The sequence below is a fragment of the Cydia splendana genome, chromosome 7 (genome assembly GCF_910591565.1).
Source record: "Cydia splendana chromosome 7, ilCydSple1.2, whole genome shotgun sequence".
Classification (NCBI taxonomy): Eukaryota; Metazoa; Arthropoda; class Insecta; order Lepidoptera; family Tortricidae; genus Cydia; species Cydia splendana.
This window is the reverse complement of record NC_085966.1, coordinates 1,606,985-1,628,890: the sequence shown is the minus strand read 5'-3', so window position 1 is coordinate 1,628,890 and position 21,906 is coordinate 1,606,985. Positions and strand designations below refer to the sequence as shown.

The window sequence follows — 21,906 nt, the reverse complement described above, 5'->3', positions numbered from 1 at the left end:
TACTGGATGCATTATGACAGGCCAGGCAAAGTCAAGAGCTGTCTCCAAGATGGTTAGAGAAAGAAAGATTCGGGCGACGAAATAGCATAAATATGTAGATCTGCCGCTTGGAATATTTTTCTAGCACGAACGAGGCAATGCCAGTGACTTAATTCCTTCCGATATTTAGTTTATTCTTGAAAATTATAAGATAGGTACCGATAAACTACATATCGGAAGGAAGTCACTAGCGTTGCCTCGTTCGTGCTTGAAAAATCTCCATTTCTAATGATAAGCCAAAGTAGGTAGTTTGTCTACAGTTTGTTATTGTCTTGGCAGGCAGATCTACGAAGTAGATGTGTTTTAAATATAACGGCATTGATGCGGATCTTATTCAGCACATACTTAGAGAATTGAATTGCCTTTGTAGGAGAAAACAAAAACTTAATAGGTACCTACCGGCCAAAGTAAAGCAGATCGTGAAATTAACGGATGAAGTAAATGCATTCTATATGTCAGGATTGACACGGGATCTTGCTCAGCACCTAGAGAAGTAAGGGTCTTTGCTCAGCTGTAGGACAATAAAAACTTACCGACAACAGTTGGTTCCAAGTCCACAAACACAGCCCTCGGCACATGCTTGCCAGCACCGGTTTCACTGAAGAAGGTGTTAAACGAGTCATCTCCACCCCCCAGGGTCTTGTCAGACGGCATCTGACCGTCGGGCTGGATGCCATGCTCGAGGCAGTAGAGCTCCCAGCAGGCGTTGCCGATCTGCACGCCGGCTTGGCCGATGTGGACTGAGATGCATTCCCTCTGGAAGGAAAGGGGTTATGTTATTATTACTAAAATGCTGATGCGAGAATAACTGTAGACTAGAGATATAGGTTGTAATTTGCCTTTACTATAGGTACAAAGATTAATAATATAAAACATATAAAATAACCCAAAATGACTTCGGAAATCGGAGCCAGAAATTTTCTGGAACAATACACACAACTTTACAACGTTTATTTTTCTGCGTGTTTATATGGCATAACTAAACAATTGACTATCACTTTTGTTTACACAGTTAGAGTTAGACCAAGAAAAGTCTGCAGCGATTTTGATAGCCCACGCAGTGCAAGTGTTATTCTAAACGTCAAACATCTATGAAATTATGACGTATGAATAAACACTTGCACTGGGTAGGCTATCAAAATCGCTGATGCAGACTTTTCTTGATGTAACTCTAATAGCCTGTCTGTAGATTTTCTTGACTTTTTCTGTTATAGCAGAGGTTTTGTGCCATCATAATCTACTCACTGTCATTTCTACAAATACCTATGTCTAAGGAATTTGTTGAGAACAATCACGAAGAAGAATACCTATTAATAAGGGCCTGTACCCTGTAGAAAGATTAGTTTCAGTTTAATTAATCCAACTAAACGATCCTTTAACGATTTTAAAACGTATTTTACCACAGTAGAACCAAGCAAAAGGTAAAAAATTCAAAAGACAGTTAATGTTTTCCGGGTGACTCACTATTTCGCTTTCAGACTGAAATAGTAGCAAGTCATCGGTCGAGTGTTAAAACCTGATTAGTTGTGAATAGCGGAGAAATTGCCTTGAAATATTGTTGTAATTAGCTTTCAAGCACTGGCGTGTTGAAAAGCTGTGTGGTTTTGAAATATTTCAACTTAATTTTTGTCATTAATTGCAGTGAGTCAGGAAATAATTAAAGTACCTAATAAATAACAAGTTATTTCGCATTTTAAAAGCAGGAATGTTGCATTTCATATGCTTCAAAGTGTCACCACGTTACAAAGGCCTGACAAGTTCAACGTTCATTAATTCCGCCCTTAGAAACTAGGGTGTAAATGGTTGAACTATGCCACAATTAACACAAATTCACCCCGTGACCTCATTTATTACAAACCAAAACTTTTGTTAAGGTAGACTTGACAAATGATAGGGTAATTATGGAAATTAAGACGGAATGTTCTCCACACTTTTTATAAATAATTTTCTATTAGGGCCATACACAGAAAGAATGTTCAGAATAAAAGGAGAATTTATAGTTGCAAGACATTTCCTATGTAGTTTTTGGGAGTATCAAAATACAAGTAAACATATATGGACCCTTTCTACCTATAGAGACCTAATACATGTTGGCCAATATTGTATATGTATAGCGCATGTAGGTAACTACAAGCAAGCCAAACTAAAGTTACTCTAGACATTAGTAAATCGTGTGCTAAGCAAATAACTGATGAACCTAGCCTTCAAACTTTGATTAAATCAGGAACTTCTACTAGCAAAGTTTCGTAGTAATTTCGGGCATGTTACTGCAGTCAGATAGCTACTTTGTAACTCTAATATCTTTCATAAATAAGATGAATGTAATAAATAGTAATGATGGTATAGTTAAAATTTTTTGAACTGATCTTGTTCACTTACCTGTACTAACAATGGCATTGTTCTATTACAATCCTATTATCTGCTTTTGTTCTTGTAGGCGCCAACCAATTTACTTACAAAATAAGTTAGAAGTACAATGCATGTATATTGAATTCTAAACCTTATTTCTTGTTGAATGGGGTTAAAATGGTCTAAAAAGATAATATCATATTCAATCTTTTGGAAAGTCACATGCACCTTAGCCACGACAGGGACGTATTCGGTGTTAAATAAAATACGTAGAAAGATAAAAATGTTTATTTATTATACATATTAGTTAACAAAAATAATCACATTTAATCAAAATCAACAAGTTCTTATACAAATATATATCAATCTTCAATCTGCAAAATATTTTACATACTACTAGAGCCAAAAAAAGATACATAAGTGTATATATAAAAAAATAATCCCATGTATCCAAAACCAACAGATTCTTATATAAAAACATGCCTATAATCTTAAAACTATAAAATATTTTACATACGTGATATACATATTAAATAAAATATGCAGAAAGATAAAAAAAGTATAATTATTATACATATTAGTTAACAAAAATAATCAAATATAAGCAAAATCAACAAATTCTTATACAAATATATGTAAATCTACAATCTGCAAAATGTTTTACATACTACTATAGCCAAAAAAAGTTACATAAGTGTATATATAAAAAATAATCTCATGTATCCAAAATCAACAGATTCTTATACAAAAATATGCCTATAATCTTAATAAGTACTACAAAATATTTAACATGCGACTAGAACCACAAAATAGTATAAATAATGAGATGTTATGTGTATGTGTACCTATAAAAAAATCACATGCAAAATCTACATATTCTTATAAAAATAATATATAATCTCTAATATATAATCTAAATATCTGTTTATCATTCGGATTCGGTTTCATCAGACTCTTCAGTCACGTTTATAATTAATGGAGGGTGACTATAATTGCGTTTCATTTTTTTTTCTAAATTGACAACATGCCTACAACAATTCCTCCAATGGGAGTTTGTCGCGTTTATCACATTTCGGATAAGATTTAATACCCCTTCACTAAATTTCGGTTCTGTATTTTTCTTTCTTATATTTGCTTTCACGTCACTCCACATCAACTCTATGGGATTTAGTGTACAGTAGTAAGGGGGTAATCTTAACACTTCGCAACCCCTTTCTTTAGCTTTTTCATCCACGTGATAACTTTTTTTGAATGTCTTGCTTTTTACAATTTTTAGCAAGATTTCTTTCGTGGCCTTAATTTTGATTAAATGTGATTATTTTTGTTAACTAATATGTATAATAAATAAACATTTTTATCTTTCTACGTATTTTATTTAACACCGAATACGTCCCTGTCGTGGCTAAGGTGCATGTGACTTTCCAAAAGATTGAATATGATATTATCTTTTTAGACCATTTTAACCCCATTCAACAAGAAATAAGGTTTAGAATTCAATATACATGCATTGTACTTCTAACTTATTTTGTAAGTAAATTGGTTGGCGCCTACAAGAACAAAAGCAGATAATAGGATTGTAATAGAACAATGCCATTGTTAGTACAGGTAAGTGAACAAGATCAGTTCAAAAAATTTTAACTATAATAACTAATAAGCCGTGATTTAATCCTGTACGTATGTAGTTTATGTCTTAATAGTTTTCGATACGCACGAGTGAGCACGGACCGCCTATAGGTATTGTAGATTAGGCAGTAAGATGGATAGGTAGCTGGTGTTGTTATATTGTAATAGGGTAGACCGAGGCGATTCGGATCACTGGGGAAATCGGAGCAAAATAAGCATTTCTGTAAAATTTGAAAGATCGCGGTTAGTTACAGCCAGTCAATCTGCGTCCCGCGTTCGCTCTGTTCCTAACGCATGTCGCCACAGTTACTGCCATTGGAAAAGACTCACGCATCGGTCACGGTGACACTTCCCGATGAGTCGCTCGTACAGGTGTATTGTGATTTTACCGCCGATGTTAAAAATGTGCAAATACAGTCCGTGATAAAAGTAAACGCAAAAGGCTAAAGGTTTGTAATTGTTGTTACTTATATTGTTAATGGCGCATAATGTTTCCTGATTTGATTTTGTTTTTATTGTATTTAAAGGTATATTTCCGTTACGCGAAAATAATTCAAACATATGATATGGGGTTATTCGGATCATCTGATTGGGGGCGATTAGGATCACATTATAAAACAACGTTTTCGGACGTTTTTTTTGGCTTATTTTATGTTCGCATGTTTTAGATGGTGCGTACGTATAAAAAGAAGAGGTATCAGGGGGAATGGTCGGGAGAAAATATGACTACAGCTGCTAATAAGCTTTTAACGAAACCGCTTTCCCTACGTAGAGTCTTTTGTTACCAACAACTAATTTTCGCATATGGGGTGAATCGGATATGTGTGATTTTTCATGTTTTGGTTTGCAAAAGTTTACAATTTTTGTTTATTTTCATTTAAGTTATTCGATTTTGTTGCTAAATGGCCATTAGCATGTTTTGGATTTATTGTTAAAATATATAGTAGTAGTGCGCAGCAGCTACAGTAGCATATAGGAGTGATATTATGTTGCGCTTTCTGTAGGTGGCGTGATAAAAAATTGAACTAGAAAGGAGGAATAAAAATAATGCTCAAATGCAACATTAAAGATACCAATGATAGTCTAGTTGATGTCAATTATTTGACCTTTGTGATTCTCAATCATATGATTAACATTGTTAACCATTATTAATTAAGATTTTATGACAGAGTTTTTTTTTATCCGTTTTACCCCTTAAAATGGGGCGAATCGGATTTTTTAAGAGGTTTTGTATTTTATTTTTCATAAATCATATTTAAGTTTGATTTTATGTCTGAACCTTGGATTCTGTTCATAAATAACGAATTTATCCAACTGAATATTAATAAAAACAGTATCACCTTAAAAATTGTATTTATTGACCGTCAAACAAAAAATGACCCGATTCGCCTCGGTCTACCCTATCTATTTAGGAACTTGGGCATATTAATTTATAAAGAAGGGTTCTAAATAATCTGCTATCTCTATCTAAACTACATAATCCACATGGGTAGGTTAGGTTAGGTTAGTCTGATTATAAAAAAAAAACAGAAATCAGCTTTACCAAGCATAAGCAAATCTAAATTCTGCTTGTAACACTTAAATTGAAATACATATGTTGGTATGCTCATAATTAATTAAGTAAACTAACTTTTTGTTTGGCCGTTTAAGTAGTTTTTAGGGTTCCGTAGCCAAATGGCAAAAAACGGAACCCTTATGGATTCGTCATGTCTGTCTGTCTGTCTGTCCGTCCGTATGTCACAGCCACTTTTTTTCCGAAACTATAAGAATTATACTGTTGAAACATGGTATATAAGTACTTAGATGTATACTGTGAACCGCATTAAGATTTTCACACAAAAATAGAAAAAAAAACAATACATTTTGGGGGTTCAGCATACTTAGAACTGAAACTCAAACATTTTTTTTTCATCAAACCCATACGTGTGCATGGGCTATCTATGGATAGGTGTTCAAAAAGGATATTGAGGTTTCTAATATAATTTTTTTCTAAACTGAATAGTTTGCGCGACACACAGACACTTCCAAAGTGGTAAAATGTGTCCCCCCCCCCCGTAACTTCTAAAATAAGAGAATGATAAATTTAACTAAAAAAAATATTTGATGTAGGTAGGTACATTACCATGCAAACTTCCACCGAAAATTGGTTTGAACGAGATCTAGTAAGTCGTTTTTATTAATACGTCATAAATCGTAAACCGCGATTTTATTATGTTACTTGCTGCTACGGAACCCTTCATGGGCGAATCCGACTCGCGCTTGGCAGCTTTTTTTTTATTCGTCAACTTTCTCAATAAAACACAGTTTCCTGCACACTTTTAGCATTTGCTAAATGCTTATCCGTCACGCCATCCCTGTTTGTCTATATATACCTACCATAGACCTTCCTTCGTATTCCCATTGTTTTCGTGATCGTATTAACTAACCCTGGATAAGATTTTTTTTATGTTTTCGTGCTAGCATGTAAATGGAAAGATAATATCTACAATATTATTTGGGTCATTATGTGAGCGATCGTCGTATCCTTTTTTTGTGAAAATGTAAATAAGTTTAAGTAGTACATTTTCATGGCAATTCCGATATCTAGTGGAAGCCCAGATCGTCTACCAAACTGCCGAAACTGCCTTCAAAATATGCAGGTAATTCTTGAAAATGTGCCCATGAAAGGTATAGTGGTTAAAATGTTGAAACAATTATTGCATTCTCTAGACTATATTGTACCTAATATTAGTCTATCTATTTCACTTGATTATTAAAAGAGTGATAAAAGATGGAGCTAGTTGTATTTAGCTTCACTTCCGAGAGATCGTCTCCATTAAAGTTAGTTCCATTTTGTAAAAAAAAATGTTAAATTTACAGGCTTTGTATTAAATAAAAAAAGGTTGCTGATCGCGGCTTTAGCTTAAAGTCTATAGTTGGTCATTTCCAATTTGTCAGTCAGTAAGAACCAGGAAAACTATACTCATCCTTTTCTTTTGGGTGCTAGTACTAGTGTTAGACAAAAATAATATGATTCTCTCTGTCTATGATGAAAATGAGACAGTCCTTTGACAAACTATATCTATCTATCTCACTCAGGTAATTATTAAAAGAACGATAAAAGACGAAGTTAGTTGTATTTTAGCTTCACTTCAGAGAGATCGTCTCCATTTAACGTAGTTCCATTTTGTAAAAATGTAGTTAAATTTATAGGCTTTCTATAAAATAAAAACAGATTTATCATTTATAAGATCGTTATTAGCCAACTAAGCCACGATATTGAGCACGAAACTGAAAAATCGGAGGGCGATACGGCATGGCACGGCTCCGTAAATGAACGTTCATTTATCAACTACTCTAACTGAAAATATGTAGTTATATATGTTTCACAAAGTCGTACACTAATGTGACTACAAACTTGATTGTAACGTGAAGAGATAAGGCTTAAAATTCAATGCATTTTCAGTAGCACCGTGCGTATGGATTAACTCTTGCAAAGTCATACCCCTATGAGATTCCTAATGCAACTGTATCTTAAATAGTGTAAGGTTTAAAATTCGATATCACGTATGTGTGGCTTCCACATAGTCGTACTCGTAAACCAATTTTAACCCAAATTAGACTTTATCACGATGCTTTAAGCTCGAAATCCATATGAACCAATGTGTATGGTAAGCAAGAGCCTGAATACTTAGATCGGAAGGCAATATTCAGTAGCGATCGGTAACAATCACATGGATAGAACAATCAGTGATTTATGGTGGGTAATGACTGATTTTGGAATTGGCTTTTGTATTATTGTGTACCTGAATCGTTTAGAAGCCTTTAACCTTAAGCCTTAAACCTCGGGAATCCTTTGCTTTTATTACCTACCTCGTGTCGAATATATTGTACATGACATGAATAAAAGGGAGTTTGTCACCAGGCCATTGTTACATTCGGACTAATTGACGATGGCCATTATGACACCTAGCCTTTCTGACACTTGGACATATATGCCCCTAAACGGTCTTATTCAAGCTTTTCAACTCCTACTCCTGTACAAAAAGTGTGTGTCGGGCCAAGCACACCTTCCGCCGTTTGTACACCTTCATAGGATACCGTCAACTTGCTTCCAAACATTGTCCAGCTTAAAAAACATAGATTCTATAGCTCTATACCAAAGAGCTGTCTATATCTAATGTTATTTGACGGTCGCCTTTCTCTCATTATCCGGTCTTTAGTGCGAAAACGCAAAGACAGTACCTATGTGGTACAAGTTTGTTAAATATGTGACTAATATAAGCCAGAATCCTCAGGGCTAAACTATATTGTAATCAAACTCCTAAAACCGGGCAAGTGCGAGTCAGACTCGCGCACGAAGGGTTCTGTACCATAATGCAAAAAACGGAAAAAAAACGGTCACCCATCCAAGTACTGACCCCGCCCGACGTTGCTTAACTTCGGTCAAAAATCACATTTCTTGTATGGGAGCCCCACTTAAATCTTTATTTTATTCTGTTTTTAGTATTTGTTGTTATAGCGGCAACAGAAATACATCATCTGTGAAAATTTCAACTGTCTAGCTATCACGGTTCGTGAGATACAGCCTGGTGACAGACGGACGGACGGACGGACAGCGGAGTCTTAGTAATAGGGTCCCGTTTTACCCTTTGGGTACGGAACCCTAAAAAGGCAAGATTTATGTCGATTGATCGCCGACTAATCCCGAAACGCATCATTAGGTCATCCATCAGACAGCATTGTCTCCGGTCTCTCGAGTGGAACGGCAGCTGTTAGCCATAATCTCTTCTTCCTAGTCCGAGAAGTCTTAATTTTTATGATATTTTGTAGTAACATACGTCCTTTTGGCTTAAGATGGCAAAATGGCTTCCATTTGTTTTCTGCCAATTGTGACAGTAATTGGAAGTTTAAGTTTAATGTCGTGGGAGTTCTAAGATTGGTTACAAAGTTTTTTAAGTAGTTCGACTTTGAAATGAAGGCATGTGATGTGATATAATTTTATTAGATTACCTACTGCAAGCGAAAAGTAACAGTTACCATATGATCATTGATCAGGATCACGCTATAGGTAGATTCGGACCACGGTAACTTGGAATGAAAACTTAGGGTGGTCCGACTCTAGGTATGTGGACTACCAATATTTGTATCCTTAATGTGTTCCACTGTAGCGTCAAAGCCACCTCTGAGTTGATTTTGATTCAGGTGTAAATTGCTCAATTTATAAAATAAATATATGGATCAGACAGCATGGTCTACCTAGGCGATCTGCAGTTGTGCCTACCGCGGAAAAACGAAAATCGAAATTTCGTTATTCTGCCTCTCTAGGTAGCGATAGAGCGGCCCTAGGTAGGTAACATAGGTAGGCCCTCTGGTGTGGTTTCGCGCTTTACGGCCCGATTCGAACTTTAAAATACGTTGATTACTTAATAGATATGTCAGTGTCAAATGTGACGCTTCTTCAAACAAAAACGTCACTTTTGACACTGACACATCTAATCCAAATCGTTTCTAGATCTATTAATCGATGTATCTTAAAGTTCGAATCGGGCAGTTAGTCTTTGTTCTGACTGGAGAAACTGAACATTGTCGCAAAAAGAATAGATAGTATAGAGGGGTCCTGTCATTGTCAATTTTGTAGTCACGGTACATTTACTGCCATCTGTCGACACACGATTAAAACTTAAAATAAAATTGAAAATGTATAAAATAATCAAAATATGTTTACAGATAAATGATTCTTAATTTTTATTGTTCCATACTGACCCATGTTCCTTCACTGATATGTGTTAAAACTGTTAAATACCAAGCGGTGTCGTTAACGCCATCTAGCTGAGAATAGGCCAAAGGTAATGGCGCCATCTATTCGAGAATGACTTTTTCTTGGCCGTCCGAGGCACGTTTTTTTCTTAGACTTTATTTATCTTATGTCGTAAACAAAAGTTGTAGCCAATTCGACACCCACGCTAACTACAGGTAGTTACTCCCATCTTCCCATCTTCGGAGAACAATTATAGTACAAACTTTATTGGGGCTATTTATTGGAAACCGATCTTATTGTACTGACCTGTCTTTGTTAATTGAAATAGATGGACGATTTGGACTTGTTTAATTTAAACCGATGTCGTTTTGTAATTGGCATTTTAAGAGAGAGAGAGAGAGATCTTTATTTGCATACCATAGTACAGATGTTATATACATGGACCCTAGAAAGGGTGTAGCAAAAATTTATGGTTCACAATTTCACAGTTTTGGTTATTATTACTACTGACTTATACTTAGGTTTCGATATTATAATACTTATACATTTTCTAAATTGCACTTTTAAGTTGTAACAGCCTCTTCTAACGAATACTTGAATCTTATTACCTATAAACAAGGACTACTACATTACGTTTTAAGTACTTATTACTGTTTGTATTAATATAAAATATGTTATAATATAATACAATTATATTTATATTATATGTACAAGTTACTATTTATTTATTTACATAGTATCATCCTCCATAAATTCGGCTATTGAGTAGTAACATTTATCCATCAGCATAGTTTTAAGGCGGTTTATGAAGTTTGAGTCTGTTTTTAAATATGTGGGGATTTTATTATAAACATTTATGGCTCTGTAGTATGGTCCGTTTTTGTATATTTCTAGTTTAGGCTCCGGGAGTTCTATGTAGTGTTGACGTCGAGGGTTTTGACAAAATTGGAATAAATGTAAGTTTTTTCGGACAAATGTAGCTACTTCCAAAATGTACAGAGAGGGGAGGGTCAGTAAGTTAAGATTTTTGAAGTGTGGTCTACAGCTGTGGGGTGGATGTATATTTACTAGGATCCTGATACATTTTTTCTGCATGATGAAAACGTTTTGAATGTCGGTGCTGTGGCCCCACAAAAGAAGCCCGTAGCGTAGCCATGCGACTGCTTGCGAGTGATACGCCGCCAGCGCACACTCTAAGGTAGTGCTACACTTCAATACGCTAAGTGCATACACAAATCGGGCAAGTTTATTTTTAATTTTTTCTACATGTTTTTTCCATGTCAAATGGCTGTCCAGTGTAAGGCCCAATAAGGTGCAGTCGGGTACTTCTTCAATATTTAGGTTGTTTATTACAGTGTTGAGGTTTAGCGGTTGCTTTTGTCGTGGTCTGAATTGGATTAATTTTGATTTATCATTATTTATTATGAGGTTGTGATCGTTGAGCCAATGAGTTATTGAGTTAAAAGTTTGTTGTATGTAGGAACTGCTGCTATTGTTATCTGGGCATTGGAATAAGATCGATATGTCATCGGCAAACATAACAACTTTGTGTTCAGTGGATTTTGGAAGGTCATTTATGTAAATGAGGAATAGGATGCACCCTATGACACTTCCTTGTGGGATTGAGTTCTCGATATATCGTATATTGGATTGGATATTGCGTAATGTTCTGGTTTGGTTTTCAAGGTGTTCTATTTCTACATATTGTTGTCGTGACGTGAGATATGACTTCATCCAATCTAGCGCTTTACCGCGTATGCCTATTGCGTTTAATTTTTGTAACAGTATGGGGTGTGACACTCTGTCATATGCTTTGGACATATCTAACAATAGTCCCACTGCGTAATGCTTATTTCTTAAGTAGTCAACTATTGTTTGCACTTTATTGCCTTCACTTAATCGGGAATTGGCTCCTTTTTTGGACGGATAGGCTCAATATGTTTATAAAATATCTGAAATAGTTTCTGGCACAACTGCAAGTTTCTTATTTGTAATTTAGGTGAATCCATTTTCGGTAATTTTAATAACAAAGTAGCGTCAAAATGTGACAAGGTTTTTGCTGTGATGTATTTATTGCTGGTATTTAAAAATTTACTGAAGCAAAAGGACAACGAACTCTACACTTTTACCTAGTTCTGATAAAATCGATTAGGTATGTAAAAACTGTTCATTCAACATTTCCATCTTCAACCACTTGGATGGTTGGCAGTCTTCAACTGTGCGTTTCTCCAGAAACTTCCTGCCTCGTGCAGCTAAACTGTGGAATGAACTTTCGCCCATAGTATTTTCGAACCGATACAACCTTCAAACCACCAAGAAAAGAGCGTACTCCCATCTTAAAGGCCGGCAACGCACTTAGAACACCTTTGTTGTTGCAAGTGTCCATTGATGACGGTAATATCTTACTATCAGGCAATTGATTTAATCGTATGCTCGTTTGCCTTCTATATCAAAAAAAAAACTTCGAAAATAGACGTATCTCGAATCAAATAGCTAACCTAGAATTGAATTAACGTGGTAATATATTCGTAATTAAAGGCACCCTAAGCAATCTAGGCCTTCCGGCTTGTAAGCCCTAGTGTTTCCGTCTGACGGCTACTTCCGTTTCCGAAACCCCTAGGCTTAGGTGTTAGGTTACTGGGTTACATAAACTAGCTTGCCATAATTGTCCATGAATTATTTCTACTTTATTTTGTACGTAGGTCTGTAACTGCGGTATTATTTTTCAGGTCCAAACTAGAAAAATAGTGAATACTGATTGATTTTGGCGACCTGTCTGGCCTAGTGGATGATAGTGACATTAGTGACCCTGCCTATGAAGCCAATGGTCGCGGGTTCAAATCCTGGTAAGGACATGTATTTGTGCGATGAGCACGTATGTTTGTTCCTGAATCATTCATAGGTGTTTTCCATGTATTGATGTATTTATTTATCGGTGTATTTAATTATTTATATATTCTATAACCACCATAATCCAAGTGGACATCCGCAAACAGCCAAGAGTGCGGTAATTAGCAGACAACGATTGATTAGAACATTGCATGTAACGGCCGTTGATCGCGCCCCGGCAGAGAACGAAACAAAAAAAAACCTAACCGCAGCGCAGAGGTGAGAGGAAAGAGGTTCCGTACCAATTTTACTGATCATCATCTTCCTCGCGCTATCCCGGCTTTTTGCCACGGCTCATGGGAGCTTGGGATCCGCTTGGCAATCCCGAGAATTGGCGTAGGCACTAGTTTTTACGAAAGTGACTGCCATCTGACCTTCCAACCCAAAGGAGAGACTATTAAACCTTGTTGGGATTGGTCTGGTTTCCTCACGATGTTTTCCTTCACCGAAAATCGACTGGTAAATATCAAATGATATTTCGTAAATAAGTAAGTTCCGAAATACACATTGCTACGAGCCGGGGTTTGAACCCGCAACCTCCGGATTGAAAGTCGCACGCTCTTACCGCTAGGCCACCAGCGCTCAGATGTATACATATATTTACAAAATGGTATCCAACATAGAGAAGAGATAGATACAACGAAACTAGCCATCCATGGCGACTCATAAAACGATCGGTTTCAACGATAACCATAGACAAAAACTAAATTTTATAGGCGCGGCATGTAGACAAAACGTTATCGATACGATTGCATGTTGGCTAGCCTTTTGTAAGCAATTAAGCATCAACGACAAGGCGTCGTTGATTCTACAGAACGAATCGATACGGAGCGTATGCAAATGCATCTTGGCAATGCCCCCTGTTTCGATTGGTATCTTTCATATCTTTTGAGAACTTTACAAAATTACTTTCTTCCACATTAATCTTCGAATACTATTTTGCAAGTGTAAAGGATGACTTACGCTAGAACGGTCCGGGTACAAGCCAAGGTGACCCGACTTCGTTTTCTATAGAAAGCATCATCACATTGATTACTTCATTCTACAGCGGAAACATTCGCGAACGTTTTCTATTGCGGAACTCTAGCGTCTATGATAAAATAAAACAAATAAGAAGATGTTGCAACATTTGTCAGAGCGTCAGAGTCACGGTCACCATAGCTTATTAACAGCGAGAGCAGTCGTAAAAAAAACTCTCAGTGACGCAAATATTAGTAAGTGGGTATACTTTATCAAGTTCTAAATAATGTTAAGTAGTTTTGCGGTTCAGTCAAATACAGATTACAATGTGCAACGTTGTAATTTACAAAAAGTCTGGTGTAGATTTGATACATCACGGCTACATATAATGGAACTGCAAAATTAGTTTTCAAAAGTGCAATTTAATTACTGACAGTCAGAAAAAATAACAAACTTTATTCACATGCAAATTGACATTCAGCATTATACTACGTCGTATTACGTTAATCGTAAGCAAAATCTGACTCAAGTAAAGCTTGTTTGTATCTTTGTATCGCTCTATCTATCTGAGCTCATTGCTACCGCCTCTAAAATGTTGCCGTCACTCAATCAACATCAAACAATCAACAGAACGTCTGTCGAATAGGTGTCGATGACGCTCGCTAGTGGCAAAAAATAATACCGTTTACATACAAAAAGTGGAGCCTCTATTATGTTTTTGTCTGAGTAATTTGGGGCGATATTAATAAGTGTTGCATTGTATCGAAATATCCATTTCGGTTTGGAAGGTGCTAATGGAATGAACAATAAAGGAAAGCTACATCGATTAATCAAAATCAATACAGGCCGTCCGTTTGCGAAAATATTTACATTGATTTTTAATGATTTAGAGTAAATTCGCCAGTAACTGGCCACCCTAAACTAATAATAAATTCTATTCACCTATAAACAGAATTCATTTTAGTATAAGGTGGCTAGTTATTGAAACCTTATCCTAAAATGAATTCTGTTTATAGGTGAATAGAATTCATTTTTAGTTTAGGGTGGCCAGTTATTGGCCGGTGGCCAGTTACTGGCGAATTACCCTACCGTAAAACCACCCAACTATAATAGTATAGTTCACTGCAACTAATATGGCTCACCAGTTCAAAATGTAATGAAATATTATCGATTCTTAAACCTTTTTAGGGTTCCGTACCCAAAGGGTAAAACGGGACCCTATTACTAAGACTTCGCTGTCCGTCCGTCCGTCCGTCCGTCCGTCCGTCCGTCTGTCACCAGGCTGTATCTCACGAACCGTGATAGCTAGACAGTTGAAATTTTCACAGCTGATGTATTTCTGTTGCCGCTATAACAACAAATACTAAAAACAGAATAAAATAAAGATTTAAATGGGGCTCCCAAACAACAAACGTGATTTTTGACCAAAGTTAAGCAACGTCGGGAGTGGTCAGTACTTGGATGGGTGACCGTTTTTTTTTGCTTTTTTTTCGTTTTTTTTTTTTTTGCATTATGGTACGGAACCCTTCGTGCGCGAGTCCGACTCGCACTTGCCCGGTGTTTTTTTTATTTAAGTTATATATAAGTATCCTTTCGGTTACGGTTTCTGAATAAGCACAAGAGAAAATATATGTCCATTCACAGGGTTTTAGGTTTCTACGTAACTTACCGTCGCTATCGTGATAACGTGGCAAGTGTGATGGGCACCTTTGCACCCGGTACAGCTCGCGGAGGTCTTTTTGAATAGTTTATTGATTAATTTAGATACTTTTAAGTTATGTTTTTAGGATTGTATATATACTCGTTCCAATAACTACGTTATTTGCTGAATAAAAATTTATTTATAGGTTAGTACATATTGAGGTAGGTAAGTACTTACCTAATTATTAAAATATTTTAAAATGATAGGAGTAGATTTACGTTGGTGTTTATAAAATTAATTAATAAAGTCTAATTAAACTAATTAATTATTCGTTGAAATTGCCTTGAACTCCACCTTGTGGTTTTTCAGTGAAACTGCCTTTATACTGGAAAATTATAGCATGTTGGTGACATAGTTTTTGCACAGCAGTAAACGAAATTGACATGTAAGCATTCATTATACAATCATGGCATATCGGGGACAGACAGGGAGGGTCGGGTGACATCACCCTGCGTGACTCACCGGAGCTTCATGTTACAGGACAAAAAATGTGGCTTTCCATCACAGAAGGGTCCTTATGCTTCAAGTGCAATAAGATCCTTTTTATCTGAGATTCCAACAGAAATTCTGATAGAAAGGTCCTTATGGCACATGATTTTGTGATGGAAAGCCACAAATACAGTATGTAACTGAACGAAAAGCAATTACTCAAACCCGTTAATGTTTCGGTCATACTAAGCAACTTTTACTATGGGACCAACCCCGAAATCGCGAAAAAAAAATTGACTCTCATAGGAAATTTGAACATCAGACCAGCAAAATGTATGAAACATCCAATTTTTTTCCGCGTTTTCGGGGTTGGTCCCATAGTAAAAGTTTACCTAAACATTTAACGGGTTTGAGTAATTTGCTTGAAATAATTAGACACGTCATGGTGAGAACGGTTAATCGTAATTAAAACTGCCAAATAATTGCATTAATTTAAAGACGAGATTTCGCGAAACAGTAATGGTTGCGTCCAGCGAGCGTGAAGTAAGACGTAATAAATGCCATGTGGCAGAGTTGCGGTTCATGATGTCTTAAAAACAAAGTCATTTTTCAAAAATAAAATACGAGTTGGTACCTATCCTATTTTGTAGAGCCCTTTAATTAAATCGTTATAAAAATTAAATTCTTGTTCAACATATTATTTCAGAGGTATTTGTCCAGTCAAGATCAAGAATGTGTAACACATACACTTTTTCATCTAATTTCAACATAAATATTTAAGCTAAAGATAAGGTAAACGTATTGGTGCTCGACGCGGTCCCAGTACATGTCATGACAGCAAGGTGTCATCTATTGGGCATTAGCATGTCGAGCACTAGTACGTTTACCTTATGTAGAGTCTGTGCGGAAAGAGAAGAGTCGTGGAATGTATGGAGCCCAATACATTTCACGACTCTTCTCTTTCCGAACAGACTCTATCCATAATGCCATCTACGATCTCTAATTAGTGCAGCTGCATGTGCAAGACTGCAACTTGAGCCTTTCCTTTTTCAGTCGGCTCTTGATAGCCATTCGTTTCGTTTCGTTTAAATTATATAAACAGACACACTTCGCCTAACTGTGACTCACATCGTGGATTACTCAGAAGTCCATGTTTTAGATTTGGTTAACTACTTTTTCTGATAAAACGTGACATAATTTTTTTAGACATTTAGAAAATGTTGATTTAGTCATGGTACATCAAAACCACCCAACTATTAATTATAAAGTCTTACTATACTGTAATAGTTGGAGTACATCCACAATTTCAATAATTACTTAATGAAGTTTAAATATCAATGTTCTTTTTGGATTGGTCTGAGTTGTTTCTTTAATTTATAAACATATTTTGCCATAGAACTATGACATTTAAGTAGGTATAATTTGTCACACTAACTCTGATTTTTAATTAGATTTTTAAGGCGAATTGGTCTTAAAAATTTAAACGATTTTTTCGTGCTGAAATGTATGGCAAAAAGTTGCCAATTGGCAAACTTGGGTGCTTTAAGCACGCTAAAAGCACCTAAGCTGCCAACTTGGTAACACTGTCATTGTATTCAGCCATCTTCTAAAAAAACTAGCCACCTTAACGCCTGTGTTCAGTTCGTTCACCCCCGCTTCAGCAATAAAATTATACAAGTCGATAGTCACGCGGCGGGTGCGGTCACTGAAACAATTTCCGAATTTATGTTATTACCATAACATAACACATTTGTCAAGATATAGCTCGTATTTTTGTGGTGATATTGTTTAATAATGTAACGTAATTTGTAAGGTGGGGCGGTAATTTATGGGTTATTATTAAGTTTCAAGGGCATTTTGGACAGTATAGAATGTAGAGGGCACCGTCGGTCAATTAAAAGGAAAATTTCGAAATTAAATGTTTCGAAGTTAATAACAATTAAAATCTGTTAAAACTGTCAAATGTTCAGGGTACTTACATGGATTTTACGGGCCTTAATACCCTGCTAGCGTTCAATAAGGCCCAAAATAGTACTTTTATAAAACTTGTATTTTTCAAGAGTGTCGTAATATTTTTTCAACAATTTTTTATGTTCATTTAAAGATAAAGATAAAAGATATATTTATTCGTGACGTTCACAAAACATGTACGAACATGTACAGACAACAACAGCAAGGAAATAAGACATCAATAAGTGTGCATCACGAAATTCAAGAATTTCACAAGTAAGATCACACCTAATAAGATGTTTGATTACCTCCCATGCACTCTTTGTAATGGCGTTCTGCTTGTCTTTTAATCCTAGGGCCTAGGTAGATCCTCGAAGCCTGTATTTTAGCTTTCATCAGTAATTATTCGTGATTCATCTCGCCCACTCTATATTGTCCGTACATTATGCTATCGGCAGATCGCAGGGATGGATCTAAGATTCATAAAACACCAACCAGCCTAACCCCCGATTTCTAAAAGTTATTATTATTAAAGGGGCCTAGTTATAATGGATTAGTTGAAAATAGGGGGCAGGTCTTTTGATGAAAGGTGCGTGGGTTAGACAAAGAGGTTGGTTTAATGGTATACTCGTATTTATGACCGTTTTGCAGAATATACGTATTCGTAAGTTAGTTAGTTTAATAATGGTAACTGACTAATTGTAAGTAGATAGTACTTTTAATGCCTCCATGCACAATTGCACACTGCAGACTAATATTCGGCCTAAGATTTTCCACCGTAGTATGAATATACTTTATGAATTGTGCAAAAAAAGTGCTATGCGATGAAAATTCTGCAAAGTTGAAACTTGTGCTTTGTTTTAGAAGATTTTGCATAATTTGTATGGAGGTGTATAAAATTAGGCCCAAAGAGCCAATGCAAATGATAATCCTTTAATAGAAAACGTCAATCGAAACTTGTATAGAAATGATCACTTTGCTTTATGTAGGTACTTCGCAGACGAGATGAGATTTTTATTTAATTATTTTAGTTCTTAGGTTTTACATTGTTACTTATTTTTAGGGTTCCGTACCCAAAAGGTAAAACGGGACCCTATTACTAAGACTTCGCTGTCCGTCCGTCCGTCCGTCTGTCTGTCACCAGGCTGTATCTCACGAACCGTGATAGCTAGACAGTTGAAATTTTCACAGATGATGTATTTCTGTTGCCGCTATAACAACAAATACTAAAAACAGAATAAAATAAAGATTTAAATGGGGCTCCCATACAACAAACGTGATTTTTGACCAAAGTTAAGCAACGTCGGGCGTGGTCAGTACTTGGATGGGTGACCGTTTTTTTTTTCTTTTTTTTACCGTTTTTTTTTTCATTATAGTACGGAACCCTTCGTGCGCGAGTCCGACTCGCACTTGCCCGGTTTTTTTTTTATTTTGTTACTTTACATATAAATTTACAATTTGTTATTTTGATACTTTGTTTCAGTGACGTCACGCTGTTTTTTGTCCACCATACAACAACTTATAGGTTGTTCCGACAAACAGGGACGTTTGATAAAACAATGTTGCAATACCGCTCCTAGTGATAAGGGTGACAGGTGGCTCCTGTGTCCTGGAGTGTCCAGATAAAAATGACATACACTAATTATACAAAGTGTAGTAACAAAAAGTTAAGTGACCTGGCTGCGTAGCCAACATGCCAATCGTTAATGCTCCGTAGCGAACGAAGCGGAACTGTCACTGCTGCACTAATTAAATATGGAAAAGTGGTAGAGAGATGACTACGCTACTCCACGGAGCGTTAACGATTGGCACGTTGGCTACGCACTCATATCTTATTGCAATAGATAAGGTTCAGAATCAGGCCAACTTTAATAATCTATAGTGAGTCTTTTTTTTGTATGATCTTTTTCTCTTCTTTATCTGATCAGTGATCACATTCTTTAAATGATCTTTACATGTTTTGACATTCGTTGAGCCACTATGAAGCTCAAAAGTTACGGTTTTTTTTTCATGTAAGATGTAGTCTGCCTCTCAAGCCTCATCAAAGTGATCACTTTCTTTTTGCACACTTTAACTTTTATCTTGATGCTTAAGCGTCATTCTAGACCTGTGGATTGTCTATACCTAAGTCATAGGGGCCTGTTCTGCCTATTCATTATATTCGCCATCGGTAAACGAACTCAGCATCGTGATCGTGACTTGCCACTGGTGAACATTAACTATTAATGATTATCCAACAACACAGGTCGCATTTCAATGGTGTTTACTTTTTGGAATCCATTATTGCCTGTTCGATGCATCGATAATTTTATTGTAGGTCCTTTCGATTCATTTTAGGTACCTAGAAACTAGAAAGAGCTTACATTTCTGCACTCGCAAAGTCAAATGCCTAAAGGCGGGATTCCGTACTGTGCGGCACAAGCATTTTTGTACTGAATATGCTTGTGCCGCACAGTGGTCGAATCCCGCCTTAAGACTACTTTGCATTATTTCTCAGAACATCGGAGGGCTACCCCAAATGGGTCATAAATTAAGAAGGCTAAAGCAAAATTGTAGTTCTAATATTGAACTGTTACAGTTTTTAATAAAGGGCCAGTGCCATAAATCTTACGGAAACTAGACTATATTTGCAAGGGCAGACTCCCAAACCTTAAAAGGGTTGACTCAACCAAAAAAAAGAAAAACAATGAAAACATGTCTAATTTTATTTTGTCTATCCTATATTTTTTAAAGGAGACAATACAAGTTTTTTAATTTGTTTAAAAACTAGTACGACGGTCTAATCTCTAAATAGGATACCAATAAAGTTTGCTCATTGGGCATTTCTCTTTATAGTTGTACCTCCAATTTGCTCCAAAAAATTTTTTTGTCCGTTTTGTTACGGTCATAGAAGGTTGTATTGAAAACCGTAACCAAACGGACCAAAAATTATGAGGACTCTTTTTTTCTCCGTAAAAATGGCAAAAGCTCGTGATTCTGAGTAGAAATAATATAAAAAAATCCCAATTCTAACACAAAAAATTTTGGTACAACTTTAAATAGAAATGTCCCATTATGAGAAAAAGTCTCATCAATTTTCCATACATTTTTCGCACCCCCGAAGACGTAGGTTACGAAAAGGGCATTTTTTTAGATATTTAATATAAGTGTGTGTGCGAGTGTTTAATTTTAATTTTGTTTTTACTTATGTACCTACCTACTTATTTGTATTGTCTTTCCGTATCTTTGTATTTTCATTTGTTTTGTACCTAGTTTGAAGTGTCTTTGTAAGGTAAACGTACTAGTGCTCGACATGCTAATGCCCAATAGATGACACCTTGCTGTCACCTCTATTGACAATGACTTAAGTTTCAAGATGACATGTACTGGGACCGCGTCGAGCACCAGTACGTTTACCTTAGTAATACTGTGTGGTTACTAATTTGTATAATGGGTCAAACAGATCACTGTGTTATGTCTTTCCTGTAGACATACACAAGAGTTAAGGGCTATAAAGGTTAATTTTCTTATTTAACCCTTATCCACGTGAAAAGGTCCTCCTTTTATTTAGAGAACTATGATAAAATCATTGCTTACATGCCCACAAGCTGTTAACTATTGCCCACAGGAGAGAAAAATGTACTGTTCGCGCGAACACACTAGTTTTCTCTCCTGTAGGCAATAGTTAACAGCGATTTGTTTGACCCAATAAATAAGTAAGATGTGCACTTACCATGTTGTCCGGGTAAAGTGGTAGTGCTACGAAAGACGGAAGAGCGAACGGTATGTGGCGGGGCGAGCTCGCTATGCAGCGCACCGGGCCGAACTGTGCGCGCTGCGCGCCGCACCGCCCTTATAAACGCCGCGGACCTAGGTATTCCGTGTTCCAGACAACTAGGAAATCTGGATCTGATTGTTGATGATCTTTGGTTTCCTGTCAAACCTAGCTCTTGTCGAACTTTATTTGCATTTATTGATTGATGGAAGATTGGGGAGGTCAAGTCCAAGTAGTCCAACCGATATCTCAAATACGCTTTTTTTGTTATTATTTTTTTTACATTAAACTCAGTAAAAATGTCCTGTGTTGCCAGGCCGGGCAAAGACCTGTCAGTCTAGGCGCCCTGGGCCGCCCACGCACTAGTTTTTAGAACAATACACCCGAATTATGACCACTAATGTAAGTAGGTAATAGGTATACTTAGTCATGTAGGGCAGGGTGGTCACGCACTGTCGTGCCCTAGGGCTA

At 36.4% G+C, this 21,906-nt stretch overlaps 1 protein-coding gene and 2 long non-coding RNA genes across 3 annotated transcripts in view; 2 read left to right on the top strand and 1 right to left on the bottom strand.

Moving 5' to 3' along the window:
- Positions 1–21,475, bottom strand: part of LOC134792006 (tubulin alpha-1A chain) — a 34,842-nt gene extending 13,367 nt beyond the window's left edge. Inside the window, exons 1-2 of the mRNA XM_063763118.1 lie at positions 21,394–21,475; positions 573–795 (exon numbers count right to left, since the gene is read on the bottom strand). Of these exons, the coding sequence (XP_063619188.1) occupies positions 573–795; positions 21,394–21,396 (226 nt within the window). The 5' untranslated portion in view covers positions 21,397–21,475. The remainder of the gene's footprint in view (positions 1–572; positions 796–21,393) is intronic.
- The window catches only part of LOC134792043 (uncharacterized), a 314,893-nt gene that overhangs the window by 98,675 nt on the left and 194,312 nt on the right, over positions 1–21,906 (top strand). The gene's annotated exons all lie outside the window — the stretch shown is intronic.
- Positions 5,674–6,094, top strand: LOC134792046 (uncharacterized). The gene is made up of 2 exons (XR_010144380.1): positions 5,674–5,806; positions 5,839–6,094. It is a non-coding gene; the product is annotated as an uncharacterized LOC134792046 (long non-coding RNA).